Source organism: Aptenodytes forsteri, unplaced genomic scaffold, assembly GCF_000699145.1.
Source record: "Aptenodytes forsteri isolate BGI_AS27 unplaced genomic scaffold, ASM69914v1 Scaffold284, whole genome shotgun sequence".
NCBI lineage: Eukaryota > Metazoa > Chordata > Aves > Sphenisciformes > Spheniscidae > Aptenodytes > Aptenodytes forsteri.
Genome location: NW_008794445.1, coordinates 3,256,918 through 3,282,732, shown reverse-complemented (window position 1 = coordinate 3,282,732; position 25,815 = coordinate 3,256,918). Strand labels below are relative to the sequence as shown.

General features: G+C 39.6%; 1 protein-coding gene across 1 annotated transcript; it reads left to right on the top strand.

The window, feature by feature from the left end:
• The first annotated feature begins 4,108 nt into the window (after positions 1–4,108).
• Positions 4,109–25,815, top strand: ST13 (suppression of tumorigenicity 13 (colon carcinoma) (Hsp70 interacting protein)). The gene is made up of 11 exons (XM_009290002.2): positions 4,109–4,172; positions 5,605–5,674; positions 5,785–5,855; positions 6,381–6,447; positions 7,017–7,101; positions 9,216–9,326; positions 10,721–10,823; positions 14,188–14,304; positions 15,678–15,741; positions 16,951–17,051; positions 21,300–25,815. The coding sequence occupies exons 1-11, from the start codon at positions 4,116–4,118 to the stop codon at positions 21,426–21,428; spliced, it is 975 nt and encodes a 324-aa protein (XP_009288277.1). The 5' UTR covers positions 4,109–4,115; the 3' UTR covers positions 21,429–25,815.

The window sequence follows — 25,815 nt, the reverse complement described above, 5'->3', positions numbered from 1 at the left end:
GGGGAGCGGCTCCGGTGCGCTGCCGCCTTCCCTCCCTTCCCTTCCCGCCGCAGGGCGCGCCGGGATTACAACTCGAGCGTTAGAAAGACTTGTTATTTTTTGTTTTGTTTTGTGGTTTTTGTTTTTGTTTTTGTTTTTTTTAAACTCTGGCTATTCCCGTTGCAAAAGCCTGCCCCCCGGCCATCTCAGTGTCTCAGCTTCCAGGCTGGGAAGCCCCAGAGTAATACTTACCGAGCTAATTCTCGCATTATGCAGCAGAGTTGGCTAGCTTGTCTTAAAAGGAGCCGAGTTTACGGGGAGGTGAGCGGCGTTGATTTACATCCTGGTACCCAAAAGCATAAAATACCTGACAGTTTAACACGTGGAATAGTTCCTGGCCAAAAAGGTGGTTTGCTCCTTGAAGTTTCATGTATCGAGTAGTTGAAATCTTGCTCCCCTGTGAGGCACTTCAAATGTGTGCTATTTACACTGCACATAGCCTGCGCACCTGTGGCCTGTCACAGCAGATGCTTCTCAATATACAGCCATCCTTGGGTTCCACCCTCAGTGCCCGGAAACACCAGGTTGGAAGGGCTGAGGTCCTTTGCTGCTGGCAGAGAACCCACAGAACCCCTGTATTCAGCTGGGGTACCTCTGCTTGGCTTTCGTACCTACAACCCTCGCTACTCTAAAGGACTCTTGAGAAGTGAGGAAAATCCTTGCAGATGCACCTTTTATGAAAGAGGAAGTTAAAAGATTCCGTCTAGTGACAAACTGGGATTTGTTTTAGAAAATTTGCTTTAAATTTTAATTGAAAGTATTTTAATTGTACTTTCTGCTGTACTTGTACTTAGTTGTAATTAGTTGAAAAACTAGTGGGGCTTTGTGTGCAGATATATATAAGTATAGGTATTTCACAGTATGGCATATAATGAAAATGGCTACAATGAACTGTTTATTTGGGTTTTTTTACAGTGATGTTTAAGCTTTTTTATGCATCTGAATATTAGCGTGGTTGTAAAACCACTCCTATTTAACTTCACTTGGTTTTGCAGTACTGATAGTAGCTGCACGTATGCCTAGGAAGGAGATGCATGTCTATTTTATCCTGCTGCGGGTCTTTGGTTCCTTTTGCTACTGTGTAAAAGACTTCAGTGCCTCACCCTAGGTTACTTCCATTCTTTGGTGGCGTAATTCTGAAGGTGTGTAAAGCCAGAATGGGATGCTTTATTTCTGACTAGCTGTTAATATTGCATCAGAAACCTTAAGTCTTACCTGTTTTCATGCACTTGTTATCTTCTAACCTTTATTCTGTCTAGCTGCTGTATTTAATTTCTATCTAGATGCTCTCTGTATAGAAAGCATACACTAGTGTATTGATTATGTTTGGAAAGTGTTTTGACATCCCTTTTAGTCATGCCTGCTTCTTCATAATTGCATGAAAATACAAATATTTTGACTTGAATTGTTATGAAATGAGTCATTAAAGGGAACATGTTTCAAAAATCTGCATTTGAGCAAAAAAACTATAGCAGTCCTTAAAAGTAAAGCACAGAATCCCTAATTGATGAACAGAGCTTTTTGCCTTTTTTGTTGTTGTTTTTTTCAGATAGATTTTGACCCTTTTGAATTCTTGGTAATCCAGTTTCTCTCTAAAGATAATTTTGCTGTCAGTGACGAAAGTGGATGCAGAAATAGCAGTTGCAGTTCTTCCAACAAGTCATAAAAGCAGCACTTCTCATCATTGTGATGAGTGGAAGTATGGAGTCATTGTTGCAATGGAGTCCTGACAGCTCCCAAGAGTTGTTACTGGTATTGCACAACTCTATTTTAGCACAAAGGTTTAATTTTAAAATCTTTTTGTGTGTGTGTGCACTATTTATACAGCTCAGTACCTGCCTTTTCCTACAGGTGTCTCATATCTGTATACCGCTGAGGTTAAATACACTGCAAACTTTGCATATCCTTGCTGTGCATTCAATCATTGTAATAAAATAGTATTTTAAGGGATGATTTTAGAGTAACTTGGTTTTGAATTGTTCTGGGATTGTAACTCTAGATTCAATAGAGGATAACTGGGTAGCAAAAACATTTTCAAGGACTAGGAGTGAAACTGTTTAGCCTTGGTAGTTCATGAAATAGCATATTTTAAAATGTGTATATATATTGGTTAAACATATCTCATAGACTGTTCTAAGCTTGGATAGTTTTCAGGGGGGATGTGAAGAAGGCAGAGGAGACTGACCGAGTTGTTTCAGCCTTGAGATGATTCAAGCTGTCAGACTTAAAACCAGCTGATCTTGAGATCAATAATTTGGAATTGCTCAAGAATTTGATTCCTGCATTTTTTTACCTTGAGCTGTTCTTAAATACATGATTGGAAGCTGGGAATCTCATTGACCTTTTTGAATTAGAGGGTTCTCAGTCTTTTTCTAGTAAGCCAGGCTTTGAAAGAGTCTTACTGTTTAAAAAAAAAAAAGAAAAGAAAAAAGTGTTGCCAACAAGCATTAGATGTTAGATTAGTAAAAAAATCTTCTTAACTTGTGAAGATTGTGTTACCCTGGATATTAGCTATTAGCGCTACTAAAATGCTTCAGAATTTGTAGTTTCCTAGCAGAAGTGAGGTTCCAAGGCTCCGCTAGGCAGTCCCTATAGTCCTAGGGAAAACTCTTCGATTTCTACAGACTGGTAGAGAACAATATGCCCTATTGTCAGCCTACAAGGGTAAAAATTTAGGAGGAACAGTTACTACATGTACTGTGTTTTTTGCCTAGCTCTATATTGATTTATCAGACTGCAGTTGTTTAGTCCTTGCAGTATAACTTAGGTTAAGTAATGTCAACATTCCAGGGACACGTGTAGATTTTTGCAATAGCTTCAGAAGATGCGGTTTTTTGTAACTTGTGGGGTTTTTTTCTTGACGGTTTATCCTTGTGAACTAGAGGTAGCGTAGTGCTGTTTGCTTGCCTTTTGCTGCAGGGCCTTGTGCCAGGACCTGTCAATCCTGCCACCTCCTCTTCCCTCTTCTACCCTCTCTTCCCCCAATTCGTCCCTGTCCCCATCCTATCCCCCCCATCCAGGTTTGTTTTCAGCCAGCTTGGGGCCTGACTGTGAGATGGTGCTGGTGACAGGAGGGAGGAAAGAGGGGAGAGCGGGACTGCAGCAGCCTGACTTAAGAAGCTGTAGGATCTCATCCTTAGGATATAGTTTTATGTTGCACTAATTCCTGAAAGCAGATAGTCCTGCACCCTTCCAGTTCCTCCTGCCTGTTGCCCACTTCCTTCTCCTCTCCCCTGCATCACGTCTAACCAGTTGTGTGGGGTCCCAAGGAGTTGGTTGAGCCTGTTGAGTTGATAGAAATGTTTTTTTCCTCTTTGGAGTGTGTATGGCCAGAGCAATTGAAAACTATCAGTACGGGGGAACGTGGGGCAGAGGATGGATGGGAATGGTAGACCTTGTGGCAGCCTGCCATTAGGTATGATTAGATGTTATATGAAACAGCTGGAGAATTCAGCCTATGCTTATTTCTGGCTGCTAACCAAAGTTAATATAACATAGAAGTTTATTCTATATTGAAAGAATGCTGTCTATACAGAGAATGCTCCTTAACTTACAGCTAAGGAAAGGCATGAATATTGCAATACATAAGAGAAATGAAATTGTTTTCCAGGCAGCAATTTTTTAATTGCATAAGCATTTCAGGCCATTAGGGTTCTCTTAACTCATTTGACCTCTGTTCCAAAAATAATTCTAATTTTAGTAATATCTGTAATAATAATATTTAGTTTTGACTTAAAACGTAAGTTACATTTTAAGGAGAAAAACCATTTCAGCCAAGGAGGCAGTTTTTCCCTGTGACAAAGGGTGGGTGGGTGATGTGGGATGTGCAGGAGTACAAGTCACAGTGGAGTTCTAGGTGAAAGAGCTAACAGACATAGTGTGCATTATGTTACACTGAGAAAAGCGTGGTGGATGTGTGCTTTTTATTTGCTGGTTTTACAGTGAATTGGATCATCGTGTTTTGTGTCACAACAAAAAGCTGAGATTATCAGCAGGATTTGAATCAATAAAATACATGTCACTATTTTGATAATCTTACTGTTTTGTTTTTTCTCTTCTTTATTTTGCTGAAAAGCATGGGAGGCACAATACCGCCTGCTCCACCCAACACCTCCAGAGAGGAGACAAGTAAGGTGAGATATGAAGAATTCATCATTGAAACTAACATTTGGACTATCTGCAAAATTACTGAGCAGGAGAAGGGAAAAAAATGCTGTCAATTTTCACTCAAATAGGGTGGGTGAATATGCTAGGGTGAGCGAGTGTGACAGTTTGGTCTGAAGCCTGCCTATTGCACGATGTAGATGACTTGTTACAGATGGCTTCCTAGTTTGTTTCAAGTGGTGTTGTGCTCCGTTTCCCTAATCCTGAATGCCTGATGTTCTGTGCAATTCAAATGCCAAAGTCTTTTTTTTTTTATGTTCTCACTGTCTGTTTATGCACCTCTTCTGTAGTCATTAGTGGATTAAATTACAATCTTTGCATGAGAAGAAATATTAGTGAGCATGATAGGTAATGAATTGAACAGTTGAACTATCAACTTTTTAAGGCAGTATTGCAGAAGAGTTTTTTGTTGGGTTTTGTTCATTTGTTGTAAGGGGGATAATAAATTTGGCTTGTAGATATTTATAGCAGGATTTTCCCAAGCTTGACGTTCTTTTGGAATAAAGTAGAATTCTTTTTTTTGGATTTAACAAGACAGTGGATGCTGGAATTACTGGCTAGTTAGAACTGTATGGAGGGATTGTGTATATGTAGTGAGTATAGTCTGTGACACTGAATGTGAAAACAAGCAGCTTATGTCTGTGATAAAGCAGGACATGCTAAGTTATGGGATTCAGAGGAAATTAGTAATGTAGTTAGAAGCTGATAGGAAAACATCTGGAATTACTGCCTTGTTAGAACTGTATGGAGGGATTGTGTATATGTAGTGAGTATAGTCTGTGACACTGAATGTGAAAACAAGCAGCTTATGTCTGTGATAAAGCAGGACATGCTAAGTTATGGGATTCAGAGGAAATTAGTAATGTAGTTAGAAGCTGATAGGAAAACATTTGAAAAAACATTCTAAGTATGTATAAGTGGCAAAGATCTCTGACCTTGGCAAATGGAAACAATATTTTGATCGTTGACACCAGCTTATTGTTCACTGCTAAAGGTCCTTAGCTTACTAGTATTAGATTGAGAGAATTTTTGATCCAGGGAATGTGTGAGGGAAGGCAGGAAGATGGGAAGGGTTGGTTAGTTGCAAAACTGGTTCTGAATTGGGTATTATCTGGATTATTTGGTTTTATTATTGAATTACACAATTTGAAGGACAGGGTTTACCAATAATAGAAGTTCATGCATCAAAATTTGGGGTCTGAATTATTTGCATGCATGATAGACTTATTCTGAGAGGAGGAAAAAGGAGATTTGTATCTTAAAAATTAAACAATTTAGCTGTAGAGCAATCTGATGCTCTGAAGATTAATTTTGGATTTTCTGATGCATTGTTATTTATTAGAGTGGGAATAGAATATCAGTCAGAAATAATGTATGCTTACAAATACATTTCTCTTTCAGGGCAAAGCAGAGGAACAGCCAGAGGAGCCAGTTAAATCACCTGAACCAGAAAGTGAAGAGAGCGACTTAGGTGTGGAAAATAGATGACTTTATCATGTTTTACCAATTTGAACATGCTTCTGGAAATCCTTTCTCTGTTTGTAGATGGAGCTTAATCTTGCGTTTTGTTTTTTCCCCCAGAAATTGACAATGAGGGAGTGATTGAACCAGACAGTGATGACCCTCAAGAAATGGGAGATGAAAATGTGGAGGTAAGCACACCATTTTCAATGTCTCTGGCAGTAGGAAAGGTAGGGGAGAGGTTTTGAGTTTAGTCAAAGATAGCAGCTGAGGGGGCATGAGTACTATATTAGCTAGGTAGCCAGCTGTTGCTTTGGCTCTTTTTCTCCTAAATAGAAAACTTACTGGCTTAAAACCACAGTCTTTTCTTATTCAAGGTCAGAGTCCATCAAAAAGTTCAGTGAGGAAAATCAGGTCACAAAACACCAAAAAAAATTATCACAACACCTGTGAAAACTAGATACATAGAAATCTGCCATTATTCAACTTCTCTTTTGAGCGTTTTCTAGCTAAAAATAATGGTGGCTAATGTCTCCAAGCGGAAAGCAAAAAGTTAATTTTTTTGAACTATGATTTCAATGCAAATTAAAAGCAAGATTCTGGAATCAGAAAACTGGAGCTCCCTTCTTTGGCACTGTCTTAGCATGGTAATTCTGTCCTGGACTCTACAGCTTTTGGGGTTTGTGTGGTTTTTTTCATTTTCTTTATTTTCTTAGGTAACTGAAGAGATGATGGATCAAGCTAATGAGAAGAAGATTGAAGCGATAAATGCTCTAAGTGAAGGTGATAAATTGTTTTTTAGTACATATTCAAGGACATTAGGTTCGGTTCTCCTTTTAAAAAAAGGAAGTAAATATCTTGGAACATTTTGAATGCTTTCAAGGAAGAGAAAACTCACTTCCTGTTGTATACCCAAAACTATCTACAACATGAAAACTTCTTTAAGTGCTGTCTTCCCAATGTAGCTATAGTTTTGGGCAGGGCAGGGGGGAGTGAGGTACTGAAGCATCTTAATTACAAAGTGTTCGTTATAGTGCTTCCGTACATATTATGATTAGTGTCTCTAGCAATTTGTCTTAATGCAGTGAAAAGCTGGGTAATGAAGAGGTGACTTCCTATTTGATTGCACACAAAGTTAAATGTACAAATTTAACTGGGAAAAGTCTCTCCTCCCCTCCAACATTAATTTTCAAGTTTGTACTTCAGTAACGTAGCAAGAGGGAGCAACTGATTTTCCTTTGTTGATAATGTTCCGTTTAAGAAGTGCCTAGGGACATAAAAACCTGTAAGGCAGGTTTGGCAATTTGGATGTAATTTCATTGCATAATGATTGAAACTTTATTGGTACTCAGGTGAACTTCAGAAGGCTGTCGACTTGTTCACAGATGCTATCAAGCTGAATCCTTGTTTGGCCATCTTGTACGCCAAGAGGGCAAGGTGAATCATTATAAACTAATGATTTATGTTTCTGCCTGTTCTGTTATTTTCCTTAAGGAACATAAATATAATGGCAACTTGAGGATCTATGTAAACTTAAACCACATGAGGGAAAGAGAAAAGTACACTTCGTGCATTTTCTCTTATATATGATTAACCAGATTTGCTGAAGCAGCCATCTAAAGAATCTTGATAATATATTGAGTAAGTAACAGAATGATGTTCCAAAATGCATTGTGGTAATAAGCCTTTTGGTATGTTGAGTTAGAATAATGCTGGATGGCACACACTTGCAAAAGCTGAAGTTTCTTCTAGGATTAAGATAATGATTGAAACCATGTCCTGTTTAGATGCAAAGTTAATTGTGGATCATGTGAATTCTCTCCGTGTTGCACCTGCGAAATGAATTCTTTCACTGTGAAGTAGACTCGTTTCTAGACAACGATCCTACATTTGAACAGGACATACCTATTTCTGAACCCATTCAATACCCACCTTACTGCTAATTACATCTACCAGACTGCAGATAATGCATTGGGAACATTGTCAGATTTGATGTGTGGTAGCCCTAACTTCATAATGCACGAACATTTTTCTCTTCCTAATTCTTGAGGAAGGCTGGGCAAGTGTGGGTTGCAGAAGTACAAGTTCTCATGGATTTTTTTTTTTTTCTCCTTATACACAAAAAACCCACTAACTATGGATGATTTGATAGTTTAGTGGATCTTTTCCATAGCAAGGTATAATTCACAGAAATGTTCAACTTCTGATGACTTTCCTGTGATTAGTGTCCTTTAACTGTTCCATTCCAGTACATCTTAACTGGTACATGCCTTCCTCTTTTTTCCTTTCCATATCAAAGTTTTTGCATGTGACACCACTTTTGTACCTTAATGCACTGTTGTTGTTGTTGCCATCATAGTAGTATTTTTAAAACCTCTTATAGTGCCGTATCTTCTCAGGACTGGGATTAGCAATGAAAAATATGAGCGTAAGGAGAAGTTTAAAAGTTACCTCAATTTGGTCTATTGTAGAAATAAGCAAACAATGTATTAGGATATTGTAAAACATACAGTGTAACAGCAGTGCTGATCAAGCGCTGTGAGTAAGCCACCTCTCTCTGGTGGACTTGTGTTTTGGTTCTGGGGGGATTGTGTGTTTGGGAGACTAGGGGTTTTGTGCAGCCAGCAGCCAGTGAGAGGTAGCTTCGGGACAGTTTCCTGACACATTGTCCACCTGTTTGTTTCTAGAAGAGAATGTGTGACTTTGTGCTTACTTTATAACTAGCCTTAATGATGAGGTTACTTACAGGCTGATAATTGCTGATAAATTTTTTTCAAGTAGATGTAAAAAGGCCGAAGTTCTGACTTGGAGTATCTTGAATATCAAATACTTTTGTCAATTCAGGGATGTTTTGGGTTTTTTTAGTGTTTCCTTCAGAGATTTTTGATTTGAAATGCCTGAACCTCCTAAACGTGCTGCTCTACTAGTTAATGTGGTATGCTTGTGTATTATAAAATTTGCAGTTATTTCACTTAACTGACAAAGGATTGGGGCTACTTTCTGGGTTTGTGTTCTGTTTTGCCTCTTTTAATTTTGATGACTCATCTCCTATCTCCTTTTGTAGTTCCTGATCATTCTAGCTGTTGATCCTTGTAGCCTGTATGATAACTGGTGCTTTCTTTGTCTTACTGTTCTAAAGACTATGCAATATGGCATGTATAATATTATTGTTGTTTTGTTCAAATTGCTAGTTGCTATAGACTATGGTCTAGTTGCTATAGACTATAGGCTATAGACTCCAAACACCATGGAATTGAACTTTCCTTTGCATTTATGTATCCTTTCCTTGTGCACTGAAGTTATTCTTGCTGGCAAAGCTTCAATCTGAACAATGAATGCTTTCGCTTCTTGCTAATGATTCACCTACAATGGTGGGGGGAATGGGGGGTACTAAATTCCAGTGACTGCATTATCACTACGAAATCTTTTTGAACTCAGCTCTTAAAATGTATTACCTCACTAGCTTGCCTATTAGTCATCCAAAATTATTTCCAGCTTAAGTTAGTAACTTGGTATTTCAATATGTACAATAAATGTTCTTGTTCCCACAGTGTTTTTGTGAAACTACAGAAGCCAAATGCTGCCATTAGAGATTGTGACAGAGCCATCAAGATTAATCCTGACTCGGCACAGACCTACAAATGGAGGGGAAAAGCACATAGGTAATGAACTGCACCTGTACTTGATATTCTCTTTACTTACTTGGGGGGAACAGTTTTGTTTATGCATTCTCTCCTTCTCTATGTCTCTGAACTGTCTGTCTTGTACCTGAGAGCAGTAGTTGTGAGTCAAGAAACCATTGTGCTGAGTGTATGGCTTACAGGAAAGAAAGGATGATGGTGATTTACTGATATTAATTTATGAGTAGTCCTTCTGGCACTGTCTTTTTTTCTCTCTCCTTTTTTTTTTTAAATACATCTTCTAATGGCTTACTGATGTTCCGAATAGCATTTTCTAATCATTTGCTAAAGATTATGAGTTCTAGGACTGGGTTTTATTTGTTTGGAGGTCTTTTGTTTTCACTTAGTTCAGTTTTTATTTACTAACCTATAATTCTTAAACATTTCTCTGCTGCCCTTATTCCATTACATCCTAGAGCTCTTTTACATAGTAAATTAAACTGCCTAGTTATTAAGGGAACCATTTGTTGCAATTGAAGAGTGGTATTAAGCAAACAGTGTAATTATTTAAAATGGCATTAGGCCAGTGTGCGTACCCCCTCAACTGTAGTTAAACTTTTTTTTTTTTAATGACAGTAAATCAGCCAAAAAAAAAATAACGTGACACTTCTTACAGTCCATATAAAAGTGGAAAGAGTAAATGCTAATAGAACTTGTGAAAGGCATTTTAAACAGTGTTCAGAGAGTAGTTTGTTAATGTCTAGAGTTTTAATAAATGGCATGGATCCTAAGAGGGAGAAGACTGGAGCATAGTTTGGATTAATACCTCTGTCTGTAAGCAGAAGTGCTCTGACCCCTTAGGAATACCACCATTTGCTTAAATTTTTGATTATTTGTTTATATAAATGAATAGTTAAGAAATGCGCGCAGTAACTTGTATGACCTCTTCAACTAAGACATGGTGCATCCAGTTAGCTAGGACGTTTGAGTGCTGTGTAAAGAGGGTCCGCTTAAGCTTGATGTAGTAGTGGCGTAGACTTGTACAGAGCACTGAATGTGTAGTTTTACACTTGAACATGTGCCTAGTGGTGCAGAGTATTTTTATTAGTGTGCTTCACATGTTTAGGTAGGGTATCTTCTCCCTGTTAGACTCTTCTTGTTTATAGCAAACTGACACTAGCTGATTGAGGGTTTTTTTTCCTCATTTTTACTTCAAGGAAAAATTATTGTAAGGGCATGAAGCAAGCAAGTATCCTGTAATGGCATTGTAGTGTGCAGGTTACAGAAAGCACCATGATTATTAAACTTTAAACTTCTGTAAGTCCATATAGCTGCAGGTAAAAATACTGAATGCCGCATGGTTGTAAATATTCTGAAGAACTACAAGAGTTCAGTTTGCTTTTCCTGTCTGAATGTTGGTGTCTTCTGAATTCCAGACTTCTGGGTCACTGGGAGGAGGCTGCTCATGATCTTGCATTAGCTTGTAAACTGGATTATGATGAAGATGCTAGTGCCATGCTGAAGGAGGTGCAACCAAGAGTAAGTGGGGAGGCATAATGGAAGTCCCTCCTCTGTTTGAGTGACATTTTTGCCTTCATATTCTTCCAATATGCATTGTCTTATGGGAATGTGGAAGTGTAGGTGTGTCATCTTACACTTGGAACTGAGTTTATAAATACTTTTGTGTCTTCAATCACAGCTGTTTATGGCTGTGTGTAGAGAAAGTGAGTCCCTGGGGCTGGGCATGTAGCTGAACTATGAAATAATATGTTCCTTTTTAAAATCTTAACAGAAGAATCTGAAGTAGTTGAAGTTCGCCAGGCATTTTAGAATCTAGACTAAAAACATTCAGAAGAGCAAGAGAACACTGTGATAATGGATTTTTTTTTCCAAAATGTTTCTGAATTGATCAAAGCTTCATCCTAAACAAGTTTTACAAAAGCATTTTTTGTTGTGATTTGTACTTTCATTAGTCTACCCCATGAGGGCAGCATAATCTCTGGAAAACTGGTTTTAAGCTTTTCTCAAGTGATTGACCCCAGCATTCTTCTAAGGAAGAACTTTTGTGTAAGACTGTTGATAGCAGGCTTTCTTTTTCATCTGTTTTGCATATTCTTTTAAAGTGGTTGATAGACCACAGATTGCAGCTGTTGCATTGTATTGGGTTTACGTGGCAAAGTTGGGGGGAGGTGGAGACTGCAGGGCTGGCCTCTTGTAAGAAGAGACATGCGGCTGCCCCTGTGTCAGATGGAGCCAGTTCCAGCTGGCTCCAAAACAGACCCACTGCTGGCCAAAACTGAGCCAGTCAGCGACACTGGTGGTGCTTCTGTGATAACATATTTAAGAAAGGGTTAAAAACCACAGCACAACAGCTGTGAGAGAGAGGGGAGTAAAGAAAAAAAAAAATGAGAGAAGCAACCCTGCAGACACCAAGATCAGTGAAGAAGGGGAGGAGGTGTGCCAAGCACAGGAGCAGAGATTCCTCTGCAGCCCACGGAGAAGACCATGGTTAAGCAGATTGTCCCCCTTGAACCCATGGAGGTCCACGGTGGAGCAGATAACCACCCTGCAGCCCATGAAGGACCCCACACCAGAGCAAGTGGGATATGCCCTGCAGGAAGCTGCAGCCCATGGAGAGTCCACACTGGAGCAGGCTCCTGGCAGAAACTGCGGCCCGTGGAGAGGAGCCCACGTAGAAGCTGGTTTTCTAGCAGGAGCTGCAGCCCATGGAGGACACGTGCTGGAACAGTCTGTTACTTCAGGACCGTACCCTGACGAGAGGACTCACACTGGAGCAGTTCTTAAAGAACTGCAGCCCATGGGAAGGACCCACACTGGAGCAGTCTGTGAAGGACTGTGTCCCGGGGCGGGCACGCTGGAGCAGGAAAAAAGTGTGAGGAGGAGGGAGTGGCAGAGGTGCAGTGTTAAGAACTGACCACAGCCCCCATCCCGCTGTGCTGCTCGGGGTCGGGGGACGAGGTGGAAGAGTGGGAAACGAAGGAGTGAAGTTGAGCTTTGGGAAGAAGGGGAGTGGGGGGAAGGTGGTTTTAGTTTTGTCTTTGTTTCGTATCATCGTACTCTTTTTAATTGGCAATAAATTAAATTAATCTTCCCCATGTTGAGTCTGTTTTGCCCATGATGGTAGTGGATGAGTGATCTCCCTGTCTTTATCGCAACCCAGGAGCTTCTCCATCTTATTTTCTCTCCCTGTCCTGTTGAGGAGGGGGAGTGAGAGAGCGGCTTAGTGAGTGCATCTGTCAGCCAGCCAAGGTTAACCCACCACATGCATAAACATTCCTGTGTCTAATGACTTCAGCTTTCAGTTTTACTACCACACCTTTGTAAAAGATACTGTCTCCAGCAAAACAGCGATTGAAACCATCTTATAATCTATTAGTCTTCTGTGTTGGAGACTATTGATCTGTGGTAAATCTAATTAGGTCTTAGATCTCAACCTTTTTTATAAGAGGTACACTTAATGCTTGGCTGAGGGGGAACTTTTTATTTCCCAGTTAATCCGCCCATGCACAGAAACAGCAGAGTATGCCTGTAATACACTGAGGTGTACTTGCCAACTGTGGGCGAATTTGTATATGTAGCTCAAGGAAAAATGTATGATTTTTCATGGGTGATTTTTTTATCTTTAATAAGTGAAGATGATACGTGCACCTAATTTATTCACTTCCAGCTTTTCTAGCACTTTTTAATTTGTAGCACTTTCACCTGAAAGTCTGTTAATTCTAAAAATGCTTAGTTCATTTAGAGAAATACTTAGAAACAGTGAAACTTAAAACTTTGGAAACTCTTATGTTTTGTTAAAAAAAAAAACCCACCACAACTTACATCTCTCTTAGTGAACTATTTAATGGCCATAACATCAGGTTCTCATAACTCGTACTGCATTCAATATTAGTCAGTCCTGTTGCCTGCAGTGTGCTTTCTCTGGCAGGTGTACTTCAAGAATGATGTGGTATGGAACAAATATCTCCTAGCTAAAATAAGTTGTATTGAAACTTCACTACTTGTAAAATCATTTCTTTGTTTAAAGGGTAGTCTGAAAAATAGAAAAGGGTGCATTGTAGTAGTAGTTAGTATCTCTGTTCTTGAACCTTGATTTTGCTATGTTTTTTAGTTACAGAAGTGTTAGAGGGTAACCATCCTATACAATTTGTGAAATTATGAACCATTTTTTGCAGTGTTGTATAAGGATACGTTCTGGTTTCAGGAAAGTGGTGCTACAGTCCTGTTGTTAAAGTGAGCCCTGAGTGAGGGGCCTTGGGCAGTTCATTGCTAAATACTCTCCTCTGCTGGGGCTGTAGATTTGATGGACTTGAGGAAAACACTAAACTAATAATAGGAAGCAAACTTTGTCCCCACCAGCCCTTTCTTGGTTTGGTTCAGGTATTCTTTGGTCTGCTTATGTCTAGCTGTATATGCTGCAAAGGCACCTGGAACAGCAATAACACTAGCTAAAATGTGTCTGTGTGCAGAGGGAATTACACTTCCTATTGTTGTGCCAGTGCAAATTCCCTTTTGTGGGGCAGTTGCTGGTTTTAGCCCTGGAGAAATTAATATTTCAGCATAAAAGCATGAAGGGACATGGAATGATAATGTGTTTAAGTTCTAACTATGGTGCAAGTCCCAGAGCTCTATAGCAAATCAGTATACTAGAGTGCACGTTCTGGTGAATCCAATTAGGGCCTATTAGACATGAATAACTGATTGCCATAGAGAGGAAGTAGCAAATGGCTCCTAAAACAAAGGGGCTTTTAGGATGTGAAGTCAAATCTTATTTTTAAGAACTGGTAAAAGGAGATGGTTACGCTTACATCTATTTTGTATTGAAATATATTTTGTGGTATGCTAGAAGTGTGTATGAAATCTTGGTATTCTATTGTAACAGGCTCAGAAAATTGCAGAACATCGCCGAAAATATGAGCGGAAGCGTGAAGAAAAGGAAATCAAAGAAAGAATGGAGAGAGTGAAGAAGGCACGGGAGGAGCATGAGAGAGCACAAAGGGTGAATACTTAGACTTCAATATTTCTTAATAGTTTGGAGAGCATCATAGTTATTTTGCTTAAAAGGAATTGCAGAGAAGAATTACTTTAAGTCTTAGAATTAAATTTTAGAGAGTTGATTTCTGTCTTGGTTACTTGTCCAATAATAAATCTTGAGAAGAGGGCATTGTACTGCATCTGCTTTTATTGCTTATGAGAAAAATAGGCTCAGGAATCTCTACTCATCCTGTATTTCTAGAAGTCACTTGTTGTATGACTGTACCAGAATAGTTTTCACTTAAAGTACTTACGTCTCCCGAAGTGGGAGGTTTTAAATTCAAATTTGCTACTTTGCTTCTCTTCCTCACTTCCTGGCACAGTTTGCTTGCTTTTTCCTTATGCTTTACTGATATATTTTAATATGTTGGGGGTGGGAGTTAGTTCTAAAAATGTAAATTGAGGAGCTAAAACAAATCATACAGTTCATATTTTCACTGTGGAAAGGGACCTGGGGGTCCTGGTGGACAACAAGCTTAGTATGAGTGAACAGTGTGCTGCTGTGGCAAAGAGAGCCAACAGGATGCTGGGTTGCATCACCAGCAGAGATAAAGAAGTCATTATTCCACTCTACTCAGCACTCGTCAGGCCACACCTGGACTACTGCGTTCAGTTTTGGTCCCCGCTATACAAAAATGGTGTGGACAGGCTGGAGAGGGTCCAGAGAAGGGCCACAAAGATGATCAAAGGACTGGGAAGCCTGCCATATGAGGAAAGGCTGAGCGAACTGGGTTTGTTCAGCCTTGAGAAAAGAAGGCTTAGGGGAGACCTTATCACCATGTTCCAGTCTTTAAAGGGTGGCTACAAAGAAGATGGAGACTCCCTTTTTACAAGGAGTCACATGGAAAAGATGAGGGGTAATGGGTACAAGTTACTCCTGGGGAGATTCCGATTGGACACGAGGAAAATTTTTCACAATGAGAACAATCAGCCATTGGAATAATCTCCCCAGGGAAGTGGTGGATTCCACAACATTGGACACTTCTAAGATTCAGGTGAACAGGGTGCTGGGCCATCTTGTCTAGACTGTGCTTTTTGCCAAGAAGGGTTGGACCAGATGATCATTGAGGTCCCTTCCAACCTCTATTCTATGATTTATGGTATTCAGTAAAAACATACTCTGCATAACTTACCCACAAAAACATACTAAAGTAAGAGTAGACATCACTACGTACAAAACCACCGGCAAGAAATAGTGAAGTGCTTTGTTTGTTTATTGCGATAGCCCACCTGGCTGAAACAGTCTCAGCTATTTTTTTTCTCCTAAAACGAGTTGAGCCGTAGGAAACAGGCTGTAGTTCCATTGCTTTGTGTGGAATGATGTGCTTTCATCTGCAGGAGGAAGAAGCAAGACGACAGGCAGGAGGAGCTCAGTTTGGTGGTTTCCCAGGCGGCTTCCCAGGTATTTTATTTTTAAGCACCAATACTTGAGGTAGAGGTGACTGGAGTTTTATATCTTTATATGTTTCCGTGTGGAGTATTATAACCACAGTTTTTATAGCATTTGTTCTCAAGACAGAGAGGAAAATACTTGAAGTTTACAACTTGTCTACAAATAACTCTTTGAGCAATAGCGGGAAGAGGGATGGGATTCTTTCTTTTAAAGAGGATTGATGCTGGGTAGCAAGTAGAGGGAAGACAGAAATCAGTAATGATGGGTAACGGAATGAAAGGATTTAGGTCTGAGAAAACAACAAAGGTGCAGTGTTTGCTTAATAATATGTGCTGAAAAACTAGTATAAAATGTTTTTTAAATTACCCAGGGTGCCTTGGACCCATTCTGCTTAAGAACAATAGTTCTAAAGTTGAAAATTTGGATTGAATATTGGGGAAATCTGTGCTGATTGCAAGCTATTGTTGAACAGAATAGTTTCTCAAAGGGGGTTGTGCAGTTTACCTTATAGAAAAGCTATCCTTGAACAGTTCCACGAAAATCAGGCTTTCCATGTTATTTTTGGGTACAATAAATTGGGGAGAAACAAGAGTAAGTACTAATGCTCTTGAAGATTGAGACGTGGCTGAGGTAGGCTGTGTGCATGCTCCAACTGGATCAGCTTGTCAGGGGAACCAAAGAGAGACCATATCTACCCTGCTCAGCACAACTGGGGTGGCTGCTGATTAAGGATTCAAAAACGGAAGCTCAAGCATTTTGCTTCAGGGATTTTTTTTTTTCTTTGGTGGTACAATTTCTTCAACCCTGAAGTTCCCGCCAAATGTAGAATGTGCCTGGGACATACTACTACTGATCTGCTTTTGCCCTGAATTGTTCACCCCAAGCATTCAAACTCCTTGTGTTCCTGGGCTTGAAACCTGCCTGATTTAAGTTCACCAGAAAAGTAACTGCATCTGTGTACAAGGTGCTAGAATCTGACACTCATTACAAGCCTCCTATTCAATTGGGTTAAAAACATGGATGAAATAAGATGTATGTCTTCGCACAAAGAGAAGGCAAAGACCCTGCTTTCCATTCAGAGGAGCAGCTGTAGCCTTATGGAAGACATGGCTTTAGAGGTGTGGCAAAGGAAGTATGTCTTGGTCTCTCTCAGTGAGCCTCCTGTATAGATGAATTAAATGTTTGTCATCATGCATTCTTCTTGTCTTGGGTTTGCAGGTGGATTTCCTGGGGCTATGCCTGGAGGTATGCCAGGAATGGCAGGTATGCCAGGTCTCAATGAGATTCTCAGTGATCCAGAAGTCCTTGCGGCCATGCAGGTGAGTATTTGTTAAAATCAAAGCTAAATGTTCTGACTGAGGGAAGAACAGCACCCATGAGCTAAGATGTCATCTTCTGGATAGCAATGGGATGCTTGCTTATTTCTGTTGTGAAATTCTCTCCTTGTGTGTGTGGCACCAGGCTGTCTGGAATCAATGTTAGCTATTTTTCAACTGATGGGGAGCTTAATTAAAGGTGCCCCCCCTGCCCCATTCTCGCCTATGATAGGCAAAACTATGTGCTATATAGAGTTCTTCATCTCTTGAGTCTCCTGAATGGTTGTTTTCCACATGGTATAATTTAATTGCTCCTTTTTGAATGTGCACACACTGTGGCAAGATAATTATGCACAAACAAAAAATGATTGTTAGTATTGTTGCAACACAATATATTACAATAATATTGAGATGAGAATTGCCTTTCTATTTAGGGGATTAAGTGTTTGGTTTTTGCTAAAGGCAAAGTAGTATCAGAATAGTTCTGCATCTGGCATTTTCTAAATTCATGTTCAGAAAGCTTACTTCCCCAGTGGGCTTGATTAATTGCTCAATGTCATGACTACTTTTACACAAGAAAAATATTCCAGCAGATTAAATAGAACTTATCTGACAACATCAGTTTTAGGGGCAGGTGGGCTAGGAAAAATCTGAGCTATATAGTTATATTTGCATACTAATATGATCAAGTACAAAAGTGTTGTGTTACTTTTTCTGGACTGCTGTGGTTAAACTAGAGTTACGTGTTATTCTCAGCTCATTGAACAGCTATGATCCCCATCTAAATAAAAGCATCATAAGGGACCCTTATTTGGTATGCCCTGAAATCACAAAAAAGGCATCACTTTCCATGCAAAAGTTCAAGGGTTCCCTTAACGGTTTCTGGCAGTTGGAAACACACTTTTACTTAGGCTGCCACAGTCAGCAATGTTGACTTGCATCCAAACCATCCAAAAAAAACCCATTACTTGCATTCATAGTTGTATTCATTACCTGGCTAATTTATGCTGTAATACAGGAGTTTGAAATTAGAGTTGCTGAAAACACAGCTTTGAGGTGCAGCTAAATATTAAGCGCTTGCCACATGCCTTTAAGAAGACTCCATTGCATGCTGATTATACATACCCCAACATAGTGTAGGACTCTGTTGCAAGAGTGTGTGTGACAGTGTTTTCTGATAATGAAGGCAGGCTTTAACATGTAGAACCTGTCAGCAAAGCCTTGAGTCTCTTGCTGATCTCTTTGTACAAACTTTACATCTAGATATGATTTATTCAGCATTTCCCCTATGTCTGCACTGCCTTCTTTTCCTAAAATGTCTGACTGACTATGTTCTGGTCCTCTCTGAATTGGCAGTGTAAACTCTGGTCTTAAAAGGCAGTAGTTTCTACTGCTTGGCTTCTGCTCAGTGCAGCTATGGAATATGTTGAGGGATAATGGTAGCTGGCAGCTATTACATAGGTTACCTGAGGTGTTACAAAAAAAAGTCTGAAGATACTGAATCACACAAGTCTCTCCCAAATCATTAATCTTAAGATACTATTTTAACTGACAGTATGTAGAGGCTTTTCATAGTGAGGAGTTACTGCTGAAACTGGAGTATTCTGAGAGTAAAGACCTTCTTCTCAGTCTCTTTCGACTTAGTGACTAGCATCTCATCATCTTTGAGACTATTCTTCATGAGCTAACATTGAAATATGCCTGAGTCTGTTAATGTCTTGGTAAACCTTAGAACTGTGTGTGCCCGAACATGAGCTAGATTAAACTGGTTACGCTGTCAACTTCAGCTTGTCATCTGTAGAAGCAGCCAAAGAACCAGATATGGCTGCCTATGGACATATTTATGGAAGTTATTGCTTGTCATTGGCATAAAGATAAGAATCTCTGCAAACTAGTACAAAAACTTCTTTCTTGATGAAGATTTCTGGTTCCATTATTGTCTTCAGGATATTTCCTTTTTTCTTTCTTTCTTTTTCTTTTTTTTTTTTTTTTTTTTATTTGTGGCTGATACTAGTCTTTTACACATAAAAGACTCAAAGGGGCAAAACTTCTGTTGCGTTTCTTTTCATAGCTTCTTAGCGGTAGTAGTTGTGACCTTTTGCAATGACTTCTATACATGTTATTTTAGCTCATTTGCCCCTAAGCTTTTTAGTCTCCAGAAGACTTGGCTGAAATTTTTGTGTGTGTGTTTCTCTTATTTTACTATTTTGGCTATCTGGAGGGTTCTGCAGTACTTCCTAACTCGCATGTGCAATTGCTTTCTCCGGACACAACATGACATCTGTGTTTTGGAGAGCTGTCATGGGTCAAATATAAGTTCTTTTTAAAAGGAGTGATGTGTAAGATGAACCTATGGATTCCTTATTTGACATGTAGTCATATGTTAGACCCAGACTTCCACCAAAATGTGTAAGTTGGAAAAAAAATAGTGATAACTTTTTCCTTAGAAGTATTTTTCATCCGTCTGCAACTAAAGACTAGAGCATTAGAAAACTGAATGTTTCACTAATACTGTTTACACAATGGTTTCCATTCCACCTTATGTACTAAATATTTCCCTATGGAAATGTTATCTTCAGTCTTAAACTTTATTCTGATAATATTGCTCACCAATGCGAAACCTTGGATGTGTTAAAGATTTTTATAAACACAGTCTAAGGTTGAGGGCTTCCAGTTTATAATAATTTACTTGCTGTGAATTTATAGGACCATAAAACACGTAGCATAAAATTTGGATATTTAACATTCATTTAGGTGTGCTTTGACACAAACCAGTGACTAAGCTTACTCAGCTTTTTGTTCTGTATTCATATACAGATGAAAACACAGATTTAACAACACAACACGATCTTTATAGTCACGTGGCCTATTTTGAAATCAGAAATTCAAGAAGTTTGAGGTTGTGAAAGTCGTCTTTTTTTATTTGCATAGGAATCCTGTAAAGTGGAGAAAATATATCTAGTGTCTGTTTTCTGAACTTCAACATCCTATTTTTCATAGACTTTGCAGATTTCCATTTGTGAGGGAGACAAAACACTTGTAAATCCTTCTAACAAAAGATAAGACTTGACTCTTGGTTCCCAACATGTATAAAACATGACTGAACCATGTGGGTTACTTCAGTGGAGTCCACACCTACCAAATGCAATTTTGGATCAGACTTGTTAAACAGCTTTTGTCTCTGATGCTAGAATAGATACAGGGTGGTGGTGTAGTAGCACAGACAGCTCCGAGAACACCAGTTGGTTTTTGACTGTTTCCAAAGAATACATCTGCGGTAGCAATGGGCTTGAAGTTTAGGGAAGGTTGTATCTTTCAATGAAACTACTTAAACGTGCTAGAAAGAACAGCTGATGCAGATGATTTGTATTGGACATAATAAACTGCTTGCACTTTAGCTGGATTAAAGAAAACTTGAATCTTTGCAGAAGTTGCTTATAATGGAAACCTTTTTCCAGGCTGAGATATAAAATCAGTCTATACAGATTTATTAAAGGGCACTGTTCAAAACATGCACATGTAAAATGAGTAAAACAATTCTAGTTTAGTGGAGGCCAAAGGTGTACTAGAAGTACAGAAAAAAGTATTAATGCTTCTCATACTAAATACAGAAGATGAAGTTGGTATTCTTTTGACCACTGACTTTAATGTATATGTGAATGTATTTATTAACTGCAACACAGTAGTGTGATGAGAGATACAAGGTTCTCTTCCAGTTGTGATTTCTCAGAGGACTGAGAATTAGATGCATTTTTAAAAGCCAAACGCTGCCACATCATCTGCTCACAGTCTAGCAGATTAAAGTTTCTGCTGCTAGAAGGAACAGAGGTGAAAGGGATGAGTAACAGCTATTGCTTGGAGGAGGGTTATCCTATCGTGTGCTACGCACATAGAGCTCCTGCCTCCTTCAAAGTGCATTTGAAGATGCCTGAATAGAAATAATCCAGTAGGTGTGGCTGTGTTTGATGGCTCCTGTTTTGGGGAAAAAGAACTCTTTATCTTATCCTCCTTCTCACACGTTGCGCTATTACTATAACAAGTTCAGTAATGACTCTGGTGTTTACTGATGCAGCGTTAGCAGCATGCACTATATCATTGGGTTCTCTTTAGAGACCTCTTGCCCAAAACTCTAATCTAGTCTTGTCGTGTGAAAAGCTGAGCAAGACTAGATTCATGTTGGAACCACATAACCACTAACTTTTGCAGACTTGTTTTATAAATGCCCTAATTTTTTTGCTTTTTGCCCTGCAGGATCCAGAAGTTATGGCTGCATTCCAAGATGTTGCCCAGAACCCAGCAAATATGTCCAAGTACCAGAACAATCCGAAGGTCATGAATCTCATCAGTAAATTGTCTGCCAAATTTGGCAGTAAACCATAATATCCCTGGTTCTTAAAAATCATATCTGAATGGGAAGGATTGGATTTGGCTAACCAGTGTTGCAATAAAACAAACCATTGTACCTCTGATCTTCTTAAGAGGAGAAACGGGGTGTTCTAAGGAGAACTGCTTTCTAGCCCCAAGCGTTGACTTTATTTGATGATTGGTTTATAGCACTCAAATTATATTCAGATGACCTAGTTTAAACCATCCCTCCTTGTCCAAGAGTTGCAACCTTTTATTGTAAGTACTACAGACAGTTTCCTTTGAATGACCTGCTGTTGTGTTATTTTGGATTTTTTTTTTTTTTAATTACTCTCAGTGAGCAAAGAGGAAGGAACTTTAACAGTTGAAGTCTGTCTTAATCCCCTTAGGACAGAAAAGTTGGCCTAGTCCCAAATAGAAAAGGTGGGACAAGTCTGAAGAATTAACTGGATAAAGGAATTATCTGCAAATACAAGTCCTTATGTTTTTTTTTAAATGGGTGACTGACTTTATATAGCTATTAAAATTATCAGTATAACCATGCTAGCTAGTTACACACTGGAACTTCTGGCAGTACTGCAAATAATGTAATATTTTGATCACCACAACTGTGCAGCAAAGGTACAGTCCTATCCTTTGCACAACCTGGCATGAAGTACATATTGCAGAGGCCACAGAGGTTTTGTTACTTGCTCAATTCTTGTCCAGCACCTTTATGTAACATTTTATTTATCAGTCTGGGTATGGGAGAGCAGCTTACTGTCTGTGCTTGTGCTCTTGTCCTTTCCCAGTTGGCAGGTCCTCAGCTGGTTGCACTCGCCCTTCCTTGGGGCCATGCTTACCAGGTTTCATCTATTTGGAAACTTTAGGGAAGGAATCTTGTTCCCATCGCTACCTCTGTCCCAATGAATGCAAGCCATCCAGAACATGTAAATGCAGAGTTACAAATCAGTGAAGGGGAGAATACCCAACAAAATTGCAGCTCTGGGTTCTGAGTCGGTTTGAGTCCTTACATGCTTACTGATTAAAATTTCTTGGCCAAAGTCCTGCTGTCTCTTTAGAGGTGATGACTATTCCTTCACCGCATACTGTAGTCTTCCATCTTTTCTTGTATCCTTTTCTTTAAAAAAAAAAACCAACAAAAAAAAACCACCAAAAACAAAACAAAAAGCTGTTGTCGTGGTTTCATACTTCCATGTTTTTGAGGCTTGTGATACAGAGGAAAAGGTGAAGTAATTGGAGCAGACAGAACATTCTTCTAACACTTGTGGATTAACAGCATGGGTATCCTTGAAGCAGTGTCTGTGCTGATGACGTTCAGTTGATTTGTCTACCAATAAAGCCAGTTGTTGCTTCTGTTTGTCTTAGCTAAAACATTATCTTTCTGTGGAAAAGCAACCATAGTTACCTGTTCACCACTTGAGTCTCAACATTTGTGTTACTCTTTTGTAATTCTGTATCTTAAGCCATAACTGATGTTACCATTTTTAAATAAATCTGGATTGGTGTAGGTACTCAACAACAGTTGCAAAAAATAAATCCCCAAATGCTTTTTCTCAAACTAATGACCCTGCAGAATGAAATGTGAATCTTTTTGCTTAAGAAATATAGTTCTGAATACTTCTCTTAGCCTTTAAAAATAAAGTATGGTTTTGAAAAATAAAGCTTTTGGGGTTTGTGTAACTTTCTGATAAAACCTATTTTGTTTAAATTAAATGTGGAAGTGGTTCAATTAACCTGTATATATAACTTGTGATTTAAATTGGAACTAAATGCTTAAGGGCTTGTCTTCATGACCAAATGAACTCAAGTTATGATTGAGTGTTGCTGTGTACCCGGCTTTTGGTCATACTCTTGATCTCCTGTTCCCAAGAGGAGATACTTGAAGTAGGTCACCCCTCAGTATAGGCTGAAACTCGACTTCTTCATTCAGGCTGGTGCATATGTGCTGTGCATGAATTAGAACATCTTGAATTTATTCCCTACAGTTTTCTGCTACTCCATCTTAGCTGTTTGTGTCTGTCTACCCATGACTAGTCAAAAGTAGTAAGTTACTGTTAGCTAGTAGAAATGGTCATATCTGTGTCCTGCCTGCTTGCTTACACATCAGTTGCCCTTATTCAGAGCTGGTTGACTTGAGAAAAACATTCTCCCTAATTTTGGTGTTAGCATTAGCAATCTAGCTGAATTCTCGTGATCCTTTGGGAATGCACAACCCATGACTCCCTTGGTGTGTGGGGTTTTTTGTTTTTAATGTTATCTTGTAAGTTAATTGAGGAGATGGTCTGGATCTCATCTCAGTTCCCAAAGTTTGCATGTGGACATCTAAGCAGCTAAACTGGTTTGAACAGAAGTGCAAGTGCAGAAAGTTAACTGCCCAGGAGATGAGCAAAGATGGTAAGTTCCAAATGTGGGATATAAGTAGCTACATGAGGAAGTTATTATTTTGTTCAGTGCTTGTTCCAGTATTTACTGGCAGCTCCTTCAGGTTATTTGCTTCCATTGCAGCACAGAGCAGGGGTGGTTCTTGTAAGTACAGTGGCAGTAATCAGCTGACAATTTGACTCTAAAAACACTTGAGCTGCCAGCGTGTATGAATGGTTCAGCTAGCACAGTGTGGCGTCGGAGGTGCTGGCCCAGGTTCAGGTGTGTATTTCTGCTATTTGAAGCAAGTCATGTACTGCGCTGTTTGGCCAATCCGGTGCCACAGATTAGATGACCTGGTCTGCCAGAGAATATGATGATACACGTGCAGCTGAGTAGGTCATAGTCCTATTACATTGTGTGTGTGAGTCTGAGTGACTTGCCCGTCCTCTCTGTGGTTCAACTGCTGCCCCAAGGGAAAATAGGAATGTCGGGTCAGATGCCACCTCCAGACTGTACTACTTCACAGTGAGCCCCATTGCATAGTAATGTGGAGAATGCAAGGCTTGGTGCCCGTCTCATGATTTACCAGAAATTTTTTTTAAATTTCTCTCGCTTCAGTGTTGGCCTGTGAATAAAAGCCATTTGTCAAAGCGGCTTGGTTTGTCTTTGTTGGAAGGCAATGATCAGATGGACAGGAGCCAGACTGTCTCAAAGTTGGATGAAGGCAGGTGGGACAAGACTGGGTAGAGCAGTGATAGGCCGGAGGCAGAACGGGTCAAAAAATCAGTATTAAAAAGCCACGTAAAGGTAAAACTATGTCGTAGAAACAGATTGTTGCAAGTGGCCAGCAGTAGTATCTGTAGTTTAAAATATCTGTCTTTAAGTGCCGCCTTGTTTTTGTTGTTTGTTACCTTCAGGGCCTTTGCATAAAGCTCATAAAAGCCACACTCTACTATATGCCTGTAATTGCTCTTCTGTGAGATGTAAGAGCGAACAATATTGTTATGGGAGCCTGTAGCAACTGCTGTCTGAGCAGAATCCTTCACCCAAAGGGATGGGAGGATGTGGACCTAGCCAGGGTGAGTTGGAGCCAGGTCAGCTTTGGCATATACCTTCCTGTGGATCGTGGCATACTCCTGACTGGGTGTTTGGACCCCCTTTGAAATCCCACAGGGCATGCAAGCTGAGGGATGCTGCAGTGCTTTCAGGGTTGTAGGGCAAGCGGGTTGTTGGAATAGTGGTAGAGGCTAGAGGGTTGTTTCCTTTCATTGGCTGCAGGGTAGTCTGATAGTGGCTGGTATCGGTACAGAAGCGGATGGGCGTCCTTGAGCAGGAGGGTGATTCACTAGGAAAACGGTAGCAGTATTTTCTTCTGATGTCTAGAGAAAGGTGTCTCATGAACCTTAATCAGAGCTTTGCAGAGGTGGGCCTCAACCTTACTTCATACATGATGGAGTGAGGACAGCATTGTGGAAAAGTAATTCTGGATTACCAAAGAGCTGAAATGGAGTAAAAATGGTCACTTCCAACTGGATGCAGAGACCACTGCATTGAGTGCTACAGGACAAGTCATAGGAGGTCAGTAGTATGATATAAGCAAATGCAAATACAGGGGAAGCAGGAACAGTTTTACTGTGACAAAGAAATAAAGCAGGTCAGGTGGTGGCTGGTGGATCTGTGCTATGGAGCAACAAAAAGATTCAGGTGACTTTGGGCTACAAATAGTTGATCACATTGTGAATCAGCTTACGTAAGTCACATTCTCCTGGTGTGGTCCTCACAAACAGGAACTTCATGTGAGACAAACCTTCCTTCACCCCCACTGACTGGAGGTCCTACTGAATGTAAATACCTAGGACTTTCCTGTAAATCTGAATCTTGATGACTAACCAAATCAAGATGTTAACTTGTAATCTTGCTAATGAAGTGTTATTACTGTACCTGTCTTTGATGTACAAATACGCTTTTGAAATGTATATTCTAGATGGATGGTCTCAGACAAGCTTGAGATCTGTCAATAAATAGATGTATTTGC

Bases quoted from the DNA above. Each gene is read 5' to 3' on its own strand.
- ST13 (XM_009290002.2), top strand. From the start codon at position 4,116: ATGGGAGGCACAATACCGCCTGCTCCACCCAACACCTCCAGAGAGGAG. The intron at 5,856-6,380 runs GTAAGCACACCA...TTATTTTCTTAG, and splicing joins TGGGAGATGAAAATGTGGAG to GTAACTGAAGAGATGATGGA. The intron at 15,742-16,950 runs GTATTTTATTTT...TTGGGTTTGCAG, and splicing joins TTTCCCAGGCGGCTTCCCAG to GTGGATTTCCTGGGGCTATG.